Genomic DNA, 21,148 nt, shown 5'->3' on the forward strand with positions numbered 1-21,148 from the left:
ATTGCTTCATGCGGGAGATGGATTATCAAGTGAACCATAATAGTGAAGAAGGAAGGTGAGAAGATTTTCTCCATGTTGCATAGAGTTAAAGCGGCTCGATCCTGTACTTTCTGAAGTTCTTGAACATCCAAAACTTTGCCACAAATGGCTTTCATTATATTGGATAGTTCAATTATACAAGACGTCACCTTCTTCGAAATACAACATCGTGGAGCAACTGGCAGTAAATCTTGCATCAAGATGTGATAGTCATGTGACTTTAGCGAATATAGTCTTTGATCTTTAACACTAACACATCGAGATATATTTGATGCATACGCATCTGAAACCTTTATATCCTTCAACACCATGCAGAACACTTCTTTCTCTATCTTCGACATTGAGAAAATTGAAGGCTGAAACCGATATTTACCATTCGGAAGTGGATTCGGATGAAGATCAAGTCGAATTCCCATCTGAACTAAATCAAGTCAACTTTGAAGATTGTCTTTTGATTTTCCGTCTACATTCAAAATTGTACAGACAATGTTCTCGCAGACATTTATCTCAATATGCATAACATCAAGATTGTGTCGTAAAAGGTGGTGCTCCCAATAAGGTAACTAAAAAAATACTTCTTTTTTTCCACAAGTCCGCCTCATTAGGATCGTCCTCTTCATCAGAGTTATCATCAGCTTCATCATTTGATTTTCTATTTCTTTGCGTGTTTGCCGGTTGATTCATCTTCCCATAACTGAAATTCATATCTTCCAACATTAACAAGATTTCAGATCCACTTGTCTGCGAAGGAGCTTCTCTAAACTCTTTAGTATCGTCAAATGCCGAACTCTGAAATCTAAATATATGATTTTCCGGTAACCACCGACGATGCCCCATGTAAGAGAACTTCTTCCCATTGTATAACCATTGCGAACATGTTTGTGCAGCACAACAGGGGCACGCATAACGACCCTTGGTACTCCAACCGGATAAATTGGCATAAGCGGGGAAGTCATTAATGGTCCACATCAAAGCTGCACGTAAATTAAAGTTCTCCTTTCTCAGCACATCATATGTCTCGACACCAGCCCATAATTGTTTTAACTCTTCAATAAGTGGCTGTAAATAAATGTCGATATCATTACCGGGCCCTTTCTCTCCAGGGATAATCATAGATAAGATAAGGGAAGATTGCTTCATGCAAATCCACGGAGGCAGATTGTAAGGAACAAGCACCACTGGCCATGTACTGTATGCAGTACTCATGATCTTGTAAGGATTAAATCCATCAGATGCTAGGCCAAGCCTGACACTCCTCGGATCGCTTGCAAAGCTTAGAAATTTATTGTCAAATGATTTCCAAGCTAAAGAATCTGCTGGATGCCTTAATAGTCCATCATCGGTTCGTCCTTCATGGTGCCACGTCATTGACTCTGCTATCTTCGACGACATGAAAAGCCTTTGAAGCCTTGGTATCAGCGGAAAATACCGCAAAATCTTGACCGGCTTCTTTCTTGGCTGTGCAACATTTTCATCGTCGTTCCTATCTTCTGTGTTTCTATTCATCCAATGGGATTCGCCGCATACATGACAGCACTGTTGGTTTCTCCGATCACCCCAGTACAACATGCAATCATTCGGGCAACTATGGATTTTGTTGTACCCAAGACCTAAGTCTTTTATCATTTTCTTCATATCTTTGCATGACTGAGGGATTTTTGCAAACGGAAACATTTCTCTCAAAAACTCTAACAGCATTGTCAATGAGTTCCCGGTCCATCCTCCCAAACATTTTAATTGGAAAAGACGAATGCAGAACGACATTTTTGAAAATTTCGATCCCTCATATAGTTCTTCGTTCATCTCATTAAGTAGCGCGTAGAACTTTACCGCTTCTCCATTCGGCTCTTCATGATGTTGGTTTCTTCCGGGTTCGGTAAAAGTATTTCCACCGAGATTACAATCATCAGATGGCACAAAGTCGGGTGGGAACGACTCTAAACCATGACTGTGAATATTAAATGCTTCCCGCAACATCCCTTCCATGTCATCTCCTCTAACAGACTGATGGTAGGCAGTACTATCATAAGATACATCCATCCTTGAAGAGGAAGTACTAGGCGGGCATTCTCCATGAAAAAACCATTGTTTATAACCACGAACAAACCCATCAACAATTAGATGCTCGTATACAACTTCACGATAATGCCAGTTTATGTTGACACACTTCTTACACGGGCAAAGAATCATGTTCTCTTGGCTTGCATATTGAAATGCAAAATTTAGAAAAGTTTGTACTCCATTTCGGTAACCGTCGCTTACCCTTGACAAATTCATCCAAGACCGGTCCATTTCTTATTTCTTGAAGCCTAATCTTGACAATAACTTGCACGGGTTTAGGATTTAGGAATAAGTATAGTTAAGCTATGTAAGTTATGTATTATGTAAGTTATTTATTCCCCAAATTATGTAAGTTGTGTATTATGAAAATTATGCTATGTAAGTTATGTAAGTCACATAAGTTATGTAAGAAGTTATTTATGTAAGTTATTTATTATGAAAATTAAGTAAGTTATGTAATTTACGAATAATTAAAAATATGTAAGTTATGTAAGTTGTAAGTTATGTATAATATTAATTAACTAAGTTATGTCATTTATGTATCATATTAATGTAAGTTATGTAATTTATGTATATTAACTAATTAATTTATGTAAGTTATGTATAATATTAATTAATTAAGTTATGTCATTTATGTATAATATTAATGTAAGTTATGTATAATATTAATTAATTAAGTTATGTCATCTATGTATAATATTAATGTAAGTTATGTATAATATTAATTAATTAAGTTATGTCCCTTACAATAAGAGACAAATATTGATTTTATAATATAAACATTGGATAAACAATTTTGTTTAAAAAAAAGATTGGATAAACAGTATTTTATAATATAATATTAATTTTAGATACAAATATAATATTAATTTTAGTTACAAATATTATACAAATAGTATTTTATAAGGTAAATAAGCATTTTGCATGCAACTTGACTAAGAAATTAGTAGCAAATAGGGAATTGAGTTTGTATAAAAAACGTGGACCGTCTCTCTATTAGGTAGCTGTCAATGGCATTTTAACTCCAACCATCTCACATTCTTACCGAATTGAATGTGTGTTTTAAATTCTCAACCCATCAAAATAAAAAATTAAAGAGAAATTTTGAATTGAACTTTATATACAAAATAGAATACAATATATTACCTCCTTTTCTTTCTACCATTTAATCAAATGAAAGTTATTGTTAATCTCTTCTTTTCCTAATCTTTCCTCATTTTAGATAATCTAATAAAAGAATATAGTTTAATCCAAACGTAAAATTAAAAATTAAACATTATTGGGAGGAACAGTAACAAACCTTAAAATAATTAATTTCATGGATAATCAAATAGACATAAAAGCATAAATTGATTTCAAAGAAGACGAAATGTAAATATCCAACAGTAAAAAATAACTTCATAATTATTAAATGTCAATATAGTCTACTTACAAAGAAAAATAACTCAAGATAATTTAAGATATAACATTATTTCTTAAAATTGATCATCCTAATTGAGTTATACTATTCAATTTTTTGTTAAACCGAAGCCATCAATAAGAGAATTGGTTGAAAATTGTTGAGCTGTATCCTTATCAATTTTTTATATTGGCTTTGGTAGTTTCGATTAAGGGTTGTATTTGCTCTCCCTCCTCCTTTTTACTTGCGATCTAGTGTGTTTTTTTTTACTGAGGTAGCTGGTAGTGGATTTGGTTATGATGATGTTCGGGTTGACTGGGGTTTTGGGTGTGAGGTTGACGGTAGGTGCAAGCTGAAGTAGTGATCTGGACTCTTATTTAGTGAATAGTGTGATGGTAGGGCTGGAGTAGAGGTTGGAGCAGTTGGCGCTGGTGAAGATGGGAGAGGGAGTTGTCCTTGGCAGTGGTGGTTGGCAACTTTGACTCCATCAACAGGCTCAAGGTCATATGGACCAAATATTGTAAAATATATTTTCAGAATTATATAAATCTAACATTAATGGTCAAAGCCAAAAAAATATATATGTATTTAGCATAAAAAATAAAAGGATCATACATTACCCAAATAGTGAAAATGGATCCAAATTCAATCAAAGTCCTCTAATTAATTTGTCCAAATCAACATTGATTCAGAATTTAGAATTTTCTTTTCATTTGAAAAATTAAACTCAATAATTGGTAGACTTAAATAAAATTCGGTGTCTACACTACTCAATAATTATCAGCTAACAAAGTGATGAATTCAACTATAGTAAATTTGGTTAACATCAGTTTTGGATTTCATTCATGGACTCATTAAGTTAATAATAATCATAATAATTAAAGTAAGAAAGTGATGAACATTTGCTTTAACTAATAAATTTAGCAAATTAAATATACAAACCTCTTAAAGTTCACAAGGAAGTAAAGGCTGCAAGGAAGTAGAGGCTGCAAGTTCCTGGGATTGCTTCACGATTGAATTTCCAGCAGTTTATCAATTGATCAAAAAGTCTACTTTCTGCTGCAGTTGACTAAGAAAACATTATACAGGGTCATCTATACAGAGATGAGCCAAGCAACAATAAAGTAAATAACATATATAAAGAGAAAGCAGCAGTTTAAAATATACAATATGCATATAATTTTTTACGACAAAACATGCAGACATAAATTTTAAATTTCAAAAAATATATATATTCATACCTAACACTAATCTCATTTAACTCGAATTCATACCCAACACTCATCTCATTTAACTCGAATAACATAGATGGCAAATACGTCAGTAAGACTAACCAAAACCAAAACATGTAAAGGGATAGTGAAAGTGAATCTATTGAGCTCTCCCCTAAGCCAATGTTACAAAAATGAATTGCCATTGGTCCAAACCCAAAATGCACAAAAAAATACGGGAAAGGGGAAGCCCATCGATACCAGAAAATAATGTTGTTCGGCTATCAGAAAGGGATTGAGCAATTGGGAAATTGGGGAAAATACTTTGGGGAAGAATAACTTGGGGGAAATTGGGGGAAAAGAAGTTGGGAAATTGGGGAAATGAAATCGTGGAAATTTGACTTGGGGGAACACTAAAGGAAATTCCCAAATTCCCAAACCCTTGACACGCAAAAACGCCGAAATTCCCCGAATTCCCAAACAAACAGACCAAAGGTTGGTGATTGAATTTATTATTTAAACCCCAGTTTCCCAAATTACACTTAACCCAAACCCTAAATCAAGATACAGCGATTTAAAAGACAAAAAGCTTACCTTTTTCACCACAAATTCCGCAACTTTGATGGTATCCTGTCAAGATTGGCTCAACTGTTGCTTCGTTTCACCCGATTTATGAGTTCTCCTCTCCCTTTTTTCCTTTGTATTTTCTCTTTCGATATTATAGCTTTCGTTTTCTCCTCTCTGATTCTGTTTCTGTTTGTGTTCTGCCTTACAGAAAATGATAAGTAAAAACACGCGGAACAGAAACGGCATCGTTTTGCCAAAATTTTAAAACACCATTCCGGCGTTTGTTAGGAAAATGCCACTATTTCTTGTATATTTCCGGCGTTTCCAAAAAACGCCACTACAAATTGAAGTTATAATCTGAAACGGCGCCGTTTAATAAAGCTTTAATGCATATTTCAAACTATTTTTTAACTTATTAAACTTAATTCTATTTAAAATAATATTTAAATGACAAAAACATTAATATAATTGATATCAATTGGTACTTTAATTTGATTTTTTAAAACATTATTTAAAGAAATTAATCTAAACTAACCTAATTAAAATCCTTATCCGACCCCTGAAACCCTAAACCATAAATTCTAAACCACTAACCCTTAGCCCGTAACTCGTAAAACTTAAACCCCTAACCCTATATCCCAAACCTTAAATCCATATATACCCCCTAATCCTTAAAATAGCACGGCCATCAGAAATAATCCCTAAATCTTTAATAATCATATATAAAATAGTTATAATTGATTAAACAATAATTAATAGTAATAAAAACTTTTAATAATTTGTAATATTACCTTTATAATATTTATTTTTTTGTATAAAGTTTGAAATTTATAATATTTAATTTTATTGATAAATAAATAAATTTAAACTATATACTCATAATTTCAATATATTAAATTTATTAAATATTATATATTTTAGAAATATATATATAAGAACATATTTGATAAAACTAAATTAATCTAATAACTTAAACTATAACATAATCGTTGAAACCCTAAACCCGGCCCAAATCCATAACCCCTTAGCCCCTTACCCCTAAATCCCCTAACCCCTAAAGCATAACCCTTAAACCCTAAATCCCCCTAACACCTAAACCTTAAATTTTTCAATTCCACAAACAAACGGTGACGTTTTCACAAAATTGTAGACATATTGATAATTATCGATTAATCGACATGCATAAAGTGATCATGATCTACCTATTATAATATTCAATATATTAAATTTATTCTTGAATATCTATTTTACAAATATATAAGAACGTATATATTGATCACCATAAAAAATAATAAAAAACAAATCTAATTAATTAAACCCTAACACATGACCGTTGAAATTAACCCTAAATCTCAAACCCCAAAACCTCTAACCCTTAAATTAACCTTAAATCCCCAATTACCTTAAATTTATACCCCGTACTCATTAAAATACCGTCCATAAAAAAAATTCCCTAAATCTTTAATATATATAATCATAATTAAATTAAATATAGTCAATAATTATTGTTAAAATATATATAAATTAGTCGAACAATATATACGTACTACCAAAATTAATTTATTACTCTTATAAAAAGTTAATTCTATTTTTAATTTACTCTTTACATTAATACAACAATTTAAGTTTTACTATATTTTATTTTATTCATAATTTAATATATTTTCTCTCGTAAAGTAGTTTAAATCAACTGTTATAAATAGTTAGCTGTTACATATATACGACTTCTCTTTAATAAAAACTTTTTTTATTAATCAATATTATTTGTTAATTATAATTTAAATGTAAATTGTCCCACTATATATATATAATAAATAGAACAAAATATTAATTATTTCAACTTATAAGATTTGTGTTACTATTAGCGGCGCTTCAGCAAAAACACCGCTAAAGGTTAATACATTCGCGGCGCTTAGATACAAACGCCGCTGAATACAGGAGAATTAGCGGCGCATATATAAAAACACCGCTAAAAACCCGAGCATTAGCGGCGCATAGGCGAAAACGCCGCTATAGACCCAGAGCATTAGCGGCGCTTAGACGAAAACGCCGCTAAAGACTCGGAGCATTACCGGCGCTTAGACGAAAGCGTCGCTAAAGACTCGGAGCATTAGCGGCGCTTAGACGAAAGCGCCGCTAAAGACTCGGAGCATTAGCGGCGCTTAGACGAAAACGCCGCTATAGACCCGAGCATTAGCGGCGCTTAGACAAAGACGCCGCTATAGACCCGAGCATTAGCGGCGCTTAGACAAAAACGCCGCTAAATGTTTAAAAAATCGCAAAAAACGACGCCGTTCGTCTTAGGTTTTTTGTGGCGCTTTATATAAAACGCCGTTAATTCCTATTTTTAGCGGCGCTTCCGTATAAACACCGCTGATGCTCTACCTTTAGCGGCGCTTTGGCTAAATCGCCGCTAATGCTCTATTTTTTGTGGCGCTTTTGTTCCAAACGCCGCAAAAAGTGCCTCTAAAAGCCTAATCTGGTGTAGTGGTTTATTTATAAGAGTTCTCTTAAATATTTATGTCAAATCCAAATTGTTGTGAATTGGTAGCCAGGATGGAAATCAATTCTTTTAACATTTCAAGGAGTTTTGTCCATAAGTGAAAGTCTTTGGTAAAAGTATTAGATAATAAGTAATTGATAAAAATTTTCATTCTAAAGGCAACTAGCAAAGAGTTGTTTAATATTTTTCAACATTCATGAAGGGTTTTTATTTACTTTTATTGAACGAAATAGATTTTTTTTCCTAATAAATGAACCACGAGAAGAAAAATGTTTTCCAAGGAATATTCTTACCATATCTATTTAATATGTAATTCGCAACTTGTTCTTCAAATGAAAACCATAATAATTTCCCCAGAATTTCTATTTGAAAATTTGGAAATCTTTTAAATCAACCGAATCTTCTCACTCGAATACTTTATCAGCTTTATATAAATTATTCTTTGCATCAATAAATATTGTTCATGACCTTGCACCCATTTTCATGCAGAATTATTTCTCCCATGCAGGAAATGGTCTCCATGAATTATTGCCGTGATATCTATTTTGATGATATGACATGGTTTCTTTTGATCCAAAAAAGATGATGAATGACATGAAATTGAACTATGATTTTAAAGAAGGGTCTTGAGTTTATATAAGATTATATAGGCGGTAATTCAATTTCCCTTTCCTTGTTGGAAAAGGAATTCCATTTTGACTTTAATTGTAATTTTTAAGTTGTTTTTTTATTGTTAATTATTTAAAAAATAATCGCATTTTAACTTGCAAACTTAAATCTTAAACTATTATCTTTATGTTTACTTTTTAATGATAATTAACAAAAATATTTGGTTTTAAAATTTTAATACAATCAATGAAACACAATTCACACACATGAATGATAAAATTTGACGTGATTAAATAAATATTGAATTTTGTTATATTTTTATTAATAAATATAGGTAAAATGGTAATAAATTGGGATTTTAATGTCATTTAAAACGGGTCAACTAAATTTTAGATTAGATATTCAATATTAATAATTAATATATATTAATTGAATTATAAATGAGTTTAGAAATTCAAAATTGTAAAAATTAATATATATATTGAATTAAATGACTACCATACATAATCTTATTCAAATAATAATAATGAAAAATAAAACTGAGTGTTTAAGACAATTTCGTTGTATTTGTTTGTTCTATGATCCAACTATGGTAGGTAAGCGTGATGTAGGTTCATCGTACTCCCATCCAGTGGCTTTAATTTGCTCTAATGGAATCGAAAACGAATCAATCCTTTTAACTTCTTCTTTTTCTTCTTCTTCATCATCGGAAATCGACTTTATTTCCAAAAAAAGTTTTGGGTCGATTTTGGAGTTCCAATCAATATCATCGATATACATATCTGCTGCATTACTTGGTAACTTATTTGTGCAAGGAAAATGATGATAATATTCCCAGAATCTCTGTTTGGCTTCCTGGAAAGCTTTTAAACCAGCTGAATCATCCCATTCGAATACTTTATCGGTTTTGAACAAATTATTCTTTGATTCAACAAATCTTTTCCATGGCATTGCACCCACTTTTATGCAGAATTTTTTCTCCCATGCAGGTAATGGTTCCCATGAATTACCGTTATCATTTTGTTTGGGACGAGTAAATTTCGAACTGTAGTACCTTTCTCGGCAATTATGATATCTTCTTTGATAGTATGACATGATTTCTTGTAATCCAAACAAATAAATGAATTGAAATTGCTAATGACATGAATTTACAGTGAGGAGACTTGTTGGGTTTATATAATATTATTAGAGTCGCTGGTGACTCAATCCTTTTCCTTGTTAGAAAAGGAATTCCAATTTCAGTTTAATTATGATTTCTATTTTTAAAATATTTGTATAATAAAATTATTAAAAAATAACTATATCTGTATTGATAATATTTTCTTATTAAATGGGTTTTATGAGTTAAATAACAATCAAACCAAGATTGGGAGATTGAACTACATCAGGTCTTGGGGGTGATCCATCTCTTCAACCACTATCCACCATCTACATCCTTCCCCTATATAAACTCTGCAAAATGTATACATATATAGAGAGAGAGAGGAACAAACAAATTATAACCATAGCAAAAAAATCAAAACTAAAATATAACCATTTTTCTTATAAGGTGAAAAGAAATAATGGGCTGAGTACTTGAAAGAACTAACGACCTAAGTTTATAAATTATTATTTAGTACAATGATTCGAATCCAATTGCTTTTAAGAAAAATGAATACTCGACCAATATATTACAATATGAGTTGTTATTATGATTTAATGTAACATTCAATCAATAAAATATAACCAATTTCTGAACGCTACCTAACAATATTTTTTTTGCCAAAGGGAAAGCAGAAAAATTATATATTTTTTATATTTTTATTTTTTCACCCTTTTAATTTTCTTTTCATTCTACCAACTAAAGTTTTAATGAAAAACATGGAACTTGACTATGCATATAACGTACCTATCTTGTAGAACCATACCTCCTATATCCGCAATTTCTTTTAAAGCATTAATTCCTCCATCTTTGTACCATGTTGGTTTTGGACTAGATGTTTTGTTCATGTTGAGTAAATGCATCTGCATAACTCCCCGTCTGGTTCTTGACTTGACTCGACTCGGATCCACATCATAGAAAATTGGTAAAACAATGTGTTTAGAAGATTTCTTGTGCTCCAATATCATTACAAGTTCGTTAAGACACCATGTGGATGCAGCATAATTCTTCGAGAAAAAACGATAGAAATTTTGGAGTGGTGTAGTATTGCTTTTTCAATTTCATCTTTTATGTTATTCCCTTTCTCGATTTCCTCATCATCTCTAAATGTTTGAATTCCTAAGTGCACCAAAGCTGTGTAAAGATGATCCGTGAAACTTTTGCGCGTATCTTCACCTCTAAAACTCAAGAATACATGATAAGTACCTCGCGAGATATCTGATACCGCCATTGAAGAAGAAAATGAAGTCATCCTGTATTGTTATGTGAAGAAATCTAGGTAAACTAGAGAAAATCAATGAAGAAATATGTTTTCAATCTGAATTTAGTCTATTACTTAGTCCAATACAAAGCTAGACGTGTATATTTATAGGTACAATTAACTGCCTTCCTTAACAAATTAGCTAACAACTCAGCTAACTCTAACTGCCTCTCTAACAGTCTTATTATCTTTAACACCTATGTAGGAATGAAGCATTAATAACCGGTTGATTTCAGAAACAGAATTGGTGGTTAAATGGACTAAATCACCAGTTTTTATTTGACTTCTTGTTATTATTTAAAGAAAATAAATCTAAAAAAATTAAAATTAAATAAAATAATAAATATTGACGTATATTGCACATTAAAGTAAATTTGAAAAAGAGAAATGAGAGGGACAGAAGAGGGGGAGAATAATTCCCAAGTACTTGGTGTGGAAAATAGAGGTACTAGAAAACGTTTCGATTACTTTCCATTTTGGAGTCATGCTTACGGTCTTAGTCTTTAGACCATTGAGCTTGTTAATATTATCTGAATAGAGTTTATTTGAATAAATTATCAAATTCAGACTTTAAATAATGATTTATATCAAATCAAAGCTGGCCCTAAATTAGCAAATTACGAGGGGCTTCAACATAATAAATTCATGGGCTAACCAATTTCAGGGCAATAGAAGTAGTGAAGACGATGGGATAAGGCTAAGATTGACATGCGATGTGAAAAAGCAGGTAAGAGCAGTAGACTATGAAAAGTCATTATATATTATAAACATTTCTTACGTTACATTTCAACCACCTCTATAATTCCACCAGTGTCTGGTACTACTCGCTCGAGTGCTAACACTCTCCTCGTTACGGCCCTCCAACTTTTTCGTCCACAATATTTTAAGAAAAACATAATTCAAATAATATTTTTTTGGTATCATTCATATTTGTTTTATAGTTTATACTCAAGGTTTGTAATTATTTTTAAAATTCGGACCTACATTTCTCTTAAAAGTACAATACCTTAATTATTCAAATAATAATTTTAACAGAAAGGATGAGCACCAAATGGTGGATAAATACTAACTATTATCTTTATGTTTACTTTTTGATGATAATTAACAAAATTATTTGGTTTTAAAATTTTAATACAATCAATGAAACACAATTCACATACATGAATGATGAAATTTGATGTGATTAAATAAATATTAAATTTTGTTATATTTTTAATAATGGATATAAGTAAAATGGTAATAAACCGGCATTTTAATGTCATTTAAAACGTGTCAAATAATTATTAAATTAGATATTCAATATTAATAATCAATATATATTAATTGAGTTAGACATTATAATTAGTCACGACTGTCGAAATTCCAAATTGTAAAAATTAATATATATTGAATTAAATGTCTACCATACATAATCTTATTCAAATAATAATAATGAAAAAAAGAGAGTATTTAAGACAATTTCGTTGTATTTGTTTGTTCTATGATCCAACTATGGTAGGTAAGCGTGATGGAGGCTCATCATACTCCCATCCAGTGGCTTTAATTTGCTCTAAGGGAATCGAAAACGAATCAATTCTTTTAACTTCTTCTTCTTCCTCTTCATCATCAGAAATCGACTTTATTTCCAAAAAAAGTTTTGGGTCGATTTTGGAGTTCCAATCAATATCATCTATATACATATCTGCTGCATTACTTGTCAACTTATTTGTGCAAGGAAAACGATGATAATATTCCCAGAATCTCTGTTTGGCTTCTTGGAAAGCTTTTAAACCAGCTGAGTCATCCCATTCGAATACTTTATCGGTTTTGAACAAATTATTGTTTGATTCAACAAATCTTTTCCATGGCATTGCACCCACTTTTATGCAGAATTTTTTCTCCCATGCAAGTGTTGACACCATTTTTTGGATGAAAAACGGGGTCAACTTGGGTTTTGAAAACGAAAACGGGAGTCGCCACCAATCTTTTTTGATGAGGTGTGATTGAGTCACATCGTAAAAGTGGTTGTTTTTAATAAACAATTTAATTTTATTAAAACAACGAGTTTGGTCCACGAAATTCAGAAGAATGGGTTCGGGAGTCAGTTACGTACGAGGAAGGATTAGCACCCTCGTAACACCCAAAAATTGGTACCTAGTTGATTAGTTAATGTCTTAATATCGAAAATTGAAAACTTTGAAGAAATTTAAAAATACGATCCTTATATTAAAATGTTGAAATTTTTTGGAAAATGGGGGCATATTTCACGTTAATCGAGGAAGAGAATCATATTCAGTAAGTTAGGACACAATGTCTCGAATTCCCGATGCTCGAATGAATGCTGGAAATTTAAAAGGTATTTAGCTATCTCGGATTTAAAAAAGGGATCACGACCAGTAAGTTAGGACACTATCTTTTTTATTCCCGAGATCATTTAAAACTTGAGTTTGAAAAGATTCACGTATTTAGATTTATTGTGAAAATCGAAATCCAGTAAGTTAGGGTACAACTTTCTCAAATCTAAACACGAAATTTTGCTTATTTTAAAAATCATAATTTATGCATCTAATAAAATTAATCTAACATGAAATAGTAGAAACGAAACTCGATATTAATACACGTGTTTATATATATGTTACTTATAGACAAAAGAGATATGAATGTGTATATTATAAAACAATGTAAGTATGTATATACATGTGTATGTATAGGAAGAATATATATGTGAAATATATAAAAAAATAAAATAAGATAAAAATATAAAAAATATATTTCAATATATATATATATATGAGTATGAACATACATATTTGTGAGAGAAAAAAAGTATATAGATATACCTATATATATATAAAAGAGTATTCATGTATATATTAAATAAGTTTAAAATATATATATATGTATACGTATATATATATGTAAGTAATTATATATTTATAATATAATATGTCACATATATCCAAAATTTATATAAGTAAATATGAGTGGAAATATAATGATAATAATAATAACATTAATGATATGATGATAGTAGTAATAAGATTAAAATAATTAATTTAATAATAAAAAAGCTAAGAAAAAACAAAAGCAGTTTCAAATTGAAAATAAACTAAATCTCAGGGGCGAAATCAAAACTGAAAAACAAAGAAATGGATTAAAATGTGACACGCGCGAAAAGAAATAGGACCAAACGGGGAAATAAACCAATCCCTGGACACGTGTCCACTTTCCAGCGGGTCAGTGAGCCAGGGACCCGATTATAGACGAAATAAAATTTTGGGGCCAAATTAAAAAATAAATAACCAAGCAAAAGGGCTAAATTAGAACAAATCAATAATGAGGAGGGACCAAGACCACAAATATCCCCTTGATCAGAAACGCGCGGATCCCCTAGGCGGGTCGGGTCTACGCGCGGATCCCCCACTAAAACGGCGCCGTTTTGGAATTTTGAAGGGCTGGGTAAAACGGTGCGTTTTGCCAGCCTATATAAATCAAAAAATTTTTAAAAAAAAATCATTTTTAATCATTCTAAAAAAAAACTCTCTCTCTCTCTCAAAAACCTCTCCCCAGAAACCGACGAAAGGCTCCGGCGCACCTCCGCCGTAGACGGCAGCCGGAGGTGCAAAATGGAACCTTTCTTAGCCCTACTTGAAGCCCGTTCCCCTTAGAACCTGGATTCAAAGCCGAATCCTTTAAAAGTCGAGTCAAAATCGAAAAGAAGAGAAGGAATCCTTTAAAAGCCGAACCTCGATGCCTCTTCTTAGGAATAAACGCGTCCAACACTTTGCCATGGAACTCAGAGATTTTCCATGGTCCCTTCCAATGAAAACAAGAAGGAAGATTAGAAACGTAAACTGAAATCACCATTTTCTCCAAGGATTTAGCCTAGTAATAGTTAACAGTAACTCCACGGATCTGACTAAAAGCACAAGTTAAGTGAATTACCAAGAATAATGTTCTTCAATACTATTCCAAATTCAATTTTGGAACTTCTGTTATCATAGCTTTCAACTGTTTGAAACTCTGATGGCATTATTCAATCGCACATAACTAACATTTTCTGTAGCAACTTCGTCATGGTAGAGCTATCATCGACAAGCCTGAACAAATCATCTATAGTATACAATAAATCCTAGAAAACTACACACTTCTATATTATTTCCCAGAGATTCCCTAATTCACATTTATCAGGAGTTCATTTGAAATAACTCAAATATTTTCTGCTGTTAATAAAAGGTTTAGAAAACTTATTTCTTGAAATTAAAATTCACATTTATTGATCTTCACAAATAATTATTTCTTTCGTAATGTCTGTAACACTGTTTCTCCAAAACTAATTGTGTTCAATTTTTTTTCTTCACATGAATTGAGTATCTTTAATTATCTAACAATAACTCTGATATGATACAGCTAGAAACTTTTGTCTATTAAATATAGAGTAAACTACACCTATGGTCATTTTTGTTTACTTTAGGTTACATTTTGGTCACTTATGTTTAAAATATTACGTTTTAGTCACTTACGTTATCGTGTTGTAACATTTTAATCATTGAGCCGTTAATTGCCGTTAACGGTGTAACGGTAAGCTAACGTGGCACGTTAAATCATCATTTTAAACAAAAATTTTAGGTTAAATCATACAACCGATCCCCATATTTTTTTTATTTTGGGCAATTTAATTTTTTTCTTTTATATTCTTTAAACTTTACTCTCTCTTTTTCTCTTTATTTTCCATTATCTTCTGTTTCTCCTTCTATTTTCCTACCTTCTCCATGTCTTTTAACATATTAAGAAGTCGAATTGACAGTGAAGAAAGAAGTAGAAAGTCGAAAGCCATCACTGCCTATAATCAAAACCCATAAACCCGTACCATGACTCTTTTTTTTACGACCAATTCAACTTCCTGATATGTTAAAAGAAATGGAGAAAGAAGGAAAATAGAGGGGGAAGCAGAAGAAAATGGAAAATAAAGAAAAAAAGAAAGTTAAAAGAACATAAAAGAAAAAAAATTAAATTGCTCAAAATGAAAAAAAAAATATGGGGACCAATTTTATAATTTAACCTAAAATTTTGTTTGAAATTATAATTTAACGTGCCACGTCAGCTTACCGTTACATTGTTAACAGCAATTAATGGCTCAATGACTAAAATGTCACAGCATGAAAACGTAAGTGACTAAAACGTAACATTTCAAACATAAGTGACTAAAATGTAAACTGAAGTAAACAAAAGTGACCATGGATATAGTTTTCCCTTAAATATATAAAGTGACCATGCAATTGATAATCATATACAATAATCAACATTTGACTAAACTTTGCAACCTATACAAGTCTTTTTCGGATTTCGACGAAATATAAACAAAAATCCCGAGAAGATACTTAAAACATTTACTCATCCGTGGCAACTGACTGAAAAAATTTGGGTTGTCGTCTAGCTCATAATCGTATACAAGGTCAATACCAATTTCTAGCACCGATAAATCTGAAAGAACCCGAAGACTAACATGATCACCAGCTTCTAATTCATCACCCCTAAAGTTCCAACAAGTCGTCCAGTATAAGGTATTCTTAGTTTCAGGAATTCCCATGAAATGTTTGGAGTAGGTCCACTTTGTACCTTTGGTCTCGTTCACAATTTCAAGGCATGGTAAAAATCCATATGTTTTATCATTCTTGGCAGAAAAAATGATAATCGAATTTAAGAAGCAACTTATCTTTCGACTAGAGTTTGGGGGCACTGATATTGAAACCTCAGTCTTGCCAGCTTGATGGCCAAAGTAATGACCATGGTAATCAAATGGCAATGGATCAAATGTTGTAATTATACCGTAATCATATAATACCTGTAGCATTGGGTTAGAGCATGAGTTATTAAAAAGTATATAGTATATAAATAATTTTAAATACTTGGAACTTGCAAAGGGAACCTGTGGGGAAGCAACCACTTTTGATTCTTCTATATAACTGCAAAGTTGCACTTTAACATTTCCATAAGATTCCAAACTGAGCAAGAATTTAGTTAGGTCAATCTTGATATTTCTTGTGGAAACTTCATCTCCTAAAATATGTACAATAATGTGTTATTTATCAATTTTAGTGATCATCAACATAATATGCTTATTACAAAATAATAGTATTGACTTGAATGGAGTGATAATTAAAACTTTTATCAGATACTCATTTGACACGAATTAAAATCGTGACCCATCCCCTATACTCAATATTGTATGAAAAAAAGATATCAAAGTATTAATGTTATTATCACTAAAATGTATTATAAGACTTGTAAGAAATAATCAATTATACACATTATATCTTTATTTTTTATTTTATTTTTATATAAAATATAAACTTTAAAACCATTAAATATGTTAATCAAAACTCCACTGTTATAATTTTATCCATTATTTTAGTTTCCACTTCTATTAGTACTATTGGATTAATCATTTATCAAGCAATTAACTTATTTTAGTTAGACCCCAATTGCAGCATAACTTTATAATTATCATTTTATTATTAACCTAAATTTCTCTCATAATCTATTAAATTGTCACATTTCTTGATAATAAAGTCTTTTAGAGAAACATTCATCATTTCTTGAACATTTGTTATTCACATATAAAATGAAACAATAAAATAAATATATAATAGAATGTATTTACTAAAATATAATTATTTGAAGTCTACTCATACCTGTAGATAAGTGCGAAAAGTCATATTCATATCCAATGTTGTGTTCTGATTCACAAGTAACGCCAAATTTTCTTATGCTGAGATGCATAGGCACTACCATGCAACTCACAAGGTCACCACCTTCAAACTGACAGTCCGTTACTGGCCAGTGAATCAACCACAACATTGTGTTATCGTTAGTCTGAGGAATTCCAATGAAACTTGAGCGATATCTCTGCATGATCCTTTTGGTCTCATTGAAAATGTGGACACCTGGTAGAAGCTCCAACATTTGATCACTAGCTAAAGAGAAAACAATGCATAAGCTGAACCGATGGATCTTTTCATCTGGATGAGATGGTGTTGGCAAAAAAAAAGAGATTCGATGCTCGTTAGTGCGATGCTTAAACCCAATCGGAACTTCACTTCCTACAACAAATGTGCTTGTTATACCACATTCTTGCAAGACCTGATCCAAAAAGAACAAGTTAGATGATTAAGTAGTATAAAAGAAAAATTAGATTTAAAATTTAAGTTGAAGAACTATTGGACCTGTGGGGTAGCTAGCATTATGCTGTCTGTTAGGTAGCTATAAAGTTGCAGTCGATTTCTGTTAATGGAATCCACGTTGAATAATCTTCTAATCTCTTCTGCTCCAAAGTTTTCAATTGGTTCCACCTTGAATAGATCTTCAACCTCAGTCAATTTTTCACATCCAAAAATATTAACACATCGTGTGGAAGAAAAGAAGCGTGGAAGAAGTGAAGAATTGACTCCAAAAATAAAGTTGCACTCAAAAACATCAAGCAAGACCGGAAGCTTTGGAATCATTTGGAGTTCAGTGCAAGAAGTCAATAGAAGTTGATCAAGTTCTGTAAGGTATTTTAAGCTCTCGGGTAGGTAACGAATTGGGTTTCTACTTAAATTTAAAGATTTCAAGGATGCCAAGTTACAAAGATCATTGGGCATGACATCATTAGATAATTTGCAACTTTCAAGGCTTAACTTTACCAAAGAGCCCGGTAGAGATGCCCAAGAGAAACCCAATCCTTTGCTTCTTTTCAGTAAGAGCCACTGCAACCCCAATCTTGATTGATATATGGCAGTTTCATCTAAATTAAGCACCTTCAATGATTCCATATTATGCAACTCCCTAGGAACATCATCAAGTCTTGAACAACCAGATAAGATAAGCTCTTCAAGAGATATTAATGAACCAATTGTCCTTGGAAGTTTCCTAAGACTTGTGCAATCTTTAAGGTTCAAGAAAGTAAGCATCTTTAGCTCACCAATGGATTGATCAACTTCCACCAAATTTATGCAGTCTTTAAGCATCAACTTCTCAAGGCTAGGGAGTCCTGAAAAGCTTGGGGTTTTAAGAAGGCTATGTGAATGGTTGAGATTAAGGATCTTTAAATTTGGGAGGCACTGCAAAAAAGGAAAAACCCTTCATTTATATATCATTGTTTCTCACACACAAAAAGAAGGAATATTAGTATATATCATACCTCTGTATCCTTCCAAACTTGTTTAAGTTTACTGTTGCGCATGTCGAGAACAACTAGTTCATTGATATCAAAATCCACCGGAAAAGATTGCATACAAAACCCATGCCAACGTAACCATCTTAATCTTTTGGGAAAGTCTTTGAAGTCTCCTTTAAGTCTCACATAATCCAGTTGAAGCAGTTTAAGTCTCTTCATCTTTGCAAATGCTTGAGTTTCCATATCAACATCATTTGCCATGAGAAACTGACTTTTGGAATTCTTTGGAAAATGTAGAGTTGTATTTGTCCTTTTAGCCTTGTCTTCTAGCAATCCTTTTAGGTCAAGTGTGAGGCACTTAACTGTTCTGGAACCCTGCATCAGAAAAACTTTTTTAAAAAATAAAAAGAAATTTGATAAAAAAGAAAAAAAGTAGTTTACATGCACACAAGAAAAAAGTTGAGTAAAATGATGTTTCGTACAATTTTTTCTCTTACTACATCAAAAGCGTTCTTATGCCACAATCTGCTTCGCTTCCCAATATCACAAGATTCTTGACGAATAATTTCTCGTCCCATATCTCTAATCATTTGATGCATCATTAGCTTATTTTTTTCATTAATGATTAAGAGAGACATGCCTACTAGATTTTCAATTCCAATTGTTGTATAGAAATCACAACCATCTAGAATTGTAGTCGTGTAATCTCTATCCTTCCCAATGAATAAACAAACTATGTCAAGGAATAAATTTTTGTCATGATTGTCTTCCAAAGAATCATAGCTTATTCTTAGAATCTTTTGAATTTTGCTGTCAGGGATTTCTTCCAATTTCTCCAATGCACTTTTCCAAGAACTCACACTTTTGCTAGATAATGAAGAGCCCAAAACTTGAAGAGCTAATGGGAGCCCACCACAGTGTTTCACTAAACTTTTTGCATATGCCATTGAACTTTCAGGCACAGAGTTATGACCAAAAGCATACCAATTAAAAAGTTGTAGCGATTCACTTGAAGCTAATTCTTTTACTTCAAATAGCTTACTTAAGCCTCCACAACTAGTTGATGCTTCCGAATCAAACATTTGGCTTATAAAATGTGCATTCAATAGGCATCGGTTTCTACTAGTTATGATGATTTTACTTCCCAGATGAAAAGGAATTTGAGTTCCCATTAATTTTCTTATTTTTTCCAATTCATCAACATCATCAAGAACAAGAAGAACTCTTCTACAACATACAACTTCTTTGATCTTGTTAATTCCATTATCTATATTGTATATTTTATGTGATTTTCCTTTAAGAATATCTGAAAGAAGTTGGCTTTGCAAACGGACTAAACCATTGCAATCTTGACTTGTTTCTCTAACATCAGCAAGGAAACTATAACCTTCAAACCTCGGGATGTTTTGATTGTAAACAACTTTGGCAATGGTTGTCTTCCCAATGCCTCCAATGCCACAAATAGTTGCAATGCCAACTTTATTTGCTCCATCTTGTTCTAACCATTGATTAATTTGTGTCACGAGAGAATCTATTCCAACTAAATAAGGAGGGACATACAAAGAAATAAGATGAAGTTTATTTTGAACTTCTTTAACAATATCTTGGATGAATTGTGATTCATGCCTGCAAATTTAAAAAATACAACTCAATAGTAAAATCTTGGAAATTAAGTAAAGGTTACTAATGTATTTTCTCTTTTCTTGCATATATTTTGATTGTTTTTATGAGATTATATGTTCAAGTAAAAATAAGAAACTATGCAGCATTTCAATATATATGATAGAATTATTACATTCAAAATCAAATCAAATCAAATAAAGCAACATAAAAATTAATGAAATTCATTGGAGAAACAACCTATACTCAAAATTTCAACTTTCTCTTTGTGAAAGTTTAATAAATTCATGTTATTTACATGAATTTATATATTTATTTTTTATTTATTGTAATATTTTGAATATGTGTAGACCTATTACACGAATAACTTTGATATAATTGTTGCAAATATACTACCGCAAAATATAATTGTTAAGGAGACCAAACTGAATGTAAATAAAATAAGAATCATTGTGTTGTGGAAGAACCACTGTAATATTAGAGACAAATTCGCCCTGATCGGTGTAATTGTGTAATGGATGTTACCCCCCAACACAATACTCCAATATTCTTAAACCCAATAAAAAAGATGGAACACGATTGACAATACTCCAAATAGTC

General features: G+C 31.6%; 1 protein-coding gene across 3 annotated transcripts in view; it reads right to left on the reverse strand.

The window, feature by feature from the left end:
* Positions 1-21,148, reverse strand: part of LOC107932333 (disease resistance protein RPV1) — a 30,530-nt gene that overhangs the window by 8,161 nt on the left and 1,221 nt on the right. The window contains exons 2-7 of one of the 3 annotated variants that reach the window (XM_041090581.1): positions 19,411-20,554; positions 18,953-19,303; positions 17,997-18,872; positions 17,466-17,913; positions 16,715-16,830; positions 15,995-16,615 (exon numbers count right to left, since the gene is read on the reverse strand). In XM_041090581.1, the coding sequence (XP_040946515.1) occupies positions 16,070-16,615; positions 16,715-16,830; positions 17,466-17,913; positions 17,997-18,872; positions 18,953-19,303; positions 19,411-20,554 (3,481 nt within the window). In that variant the 3' untranslated portion in view covers positions 15,995-16,069. Of the gene's footprint in view, positions 1-15,994; positions 16,616-16,699; positions 16,831-17,465; positions 17,914-17,996; positions 18,873-18,952; positions 19,304-19,410; positions 20,555-21,148 lie in introns of those variants that run through there. The other 2 variants (XM_041090579.1, XM_041090580.1) reach the window with 2 other exon arrangements.

Source organism: Gossypium hirsutum, chromosome D03 (genome assembly GCF_007990345.1).
Source record: "Gossypium hirsutum isolate 1008001.06 chromosome D03, Gossypium_hirsutum_v2.1, whole genome shotgun sequence".
In the NCBI taxonomy this organism is placed as follows: domain Eukaryota; kingdom Viridiplantae; phylum Streptophyta; class Magnoliopsida; order Malvales; family Malvaceae; genus Gossypium; species Gossypium hirsutum.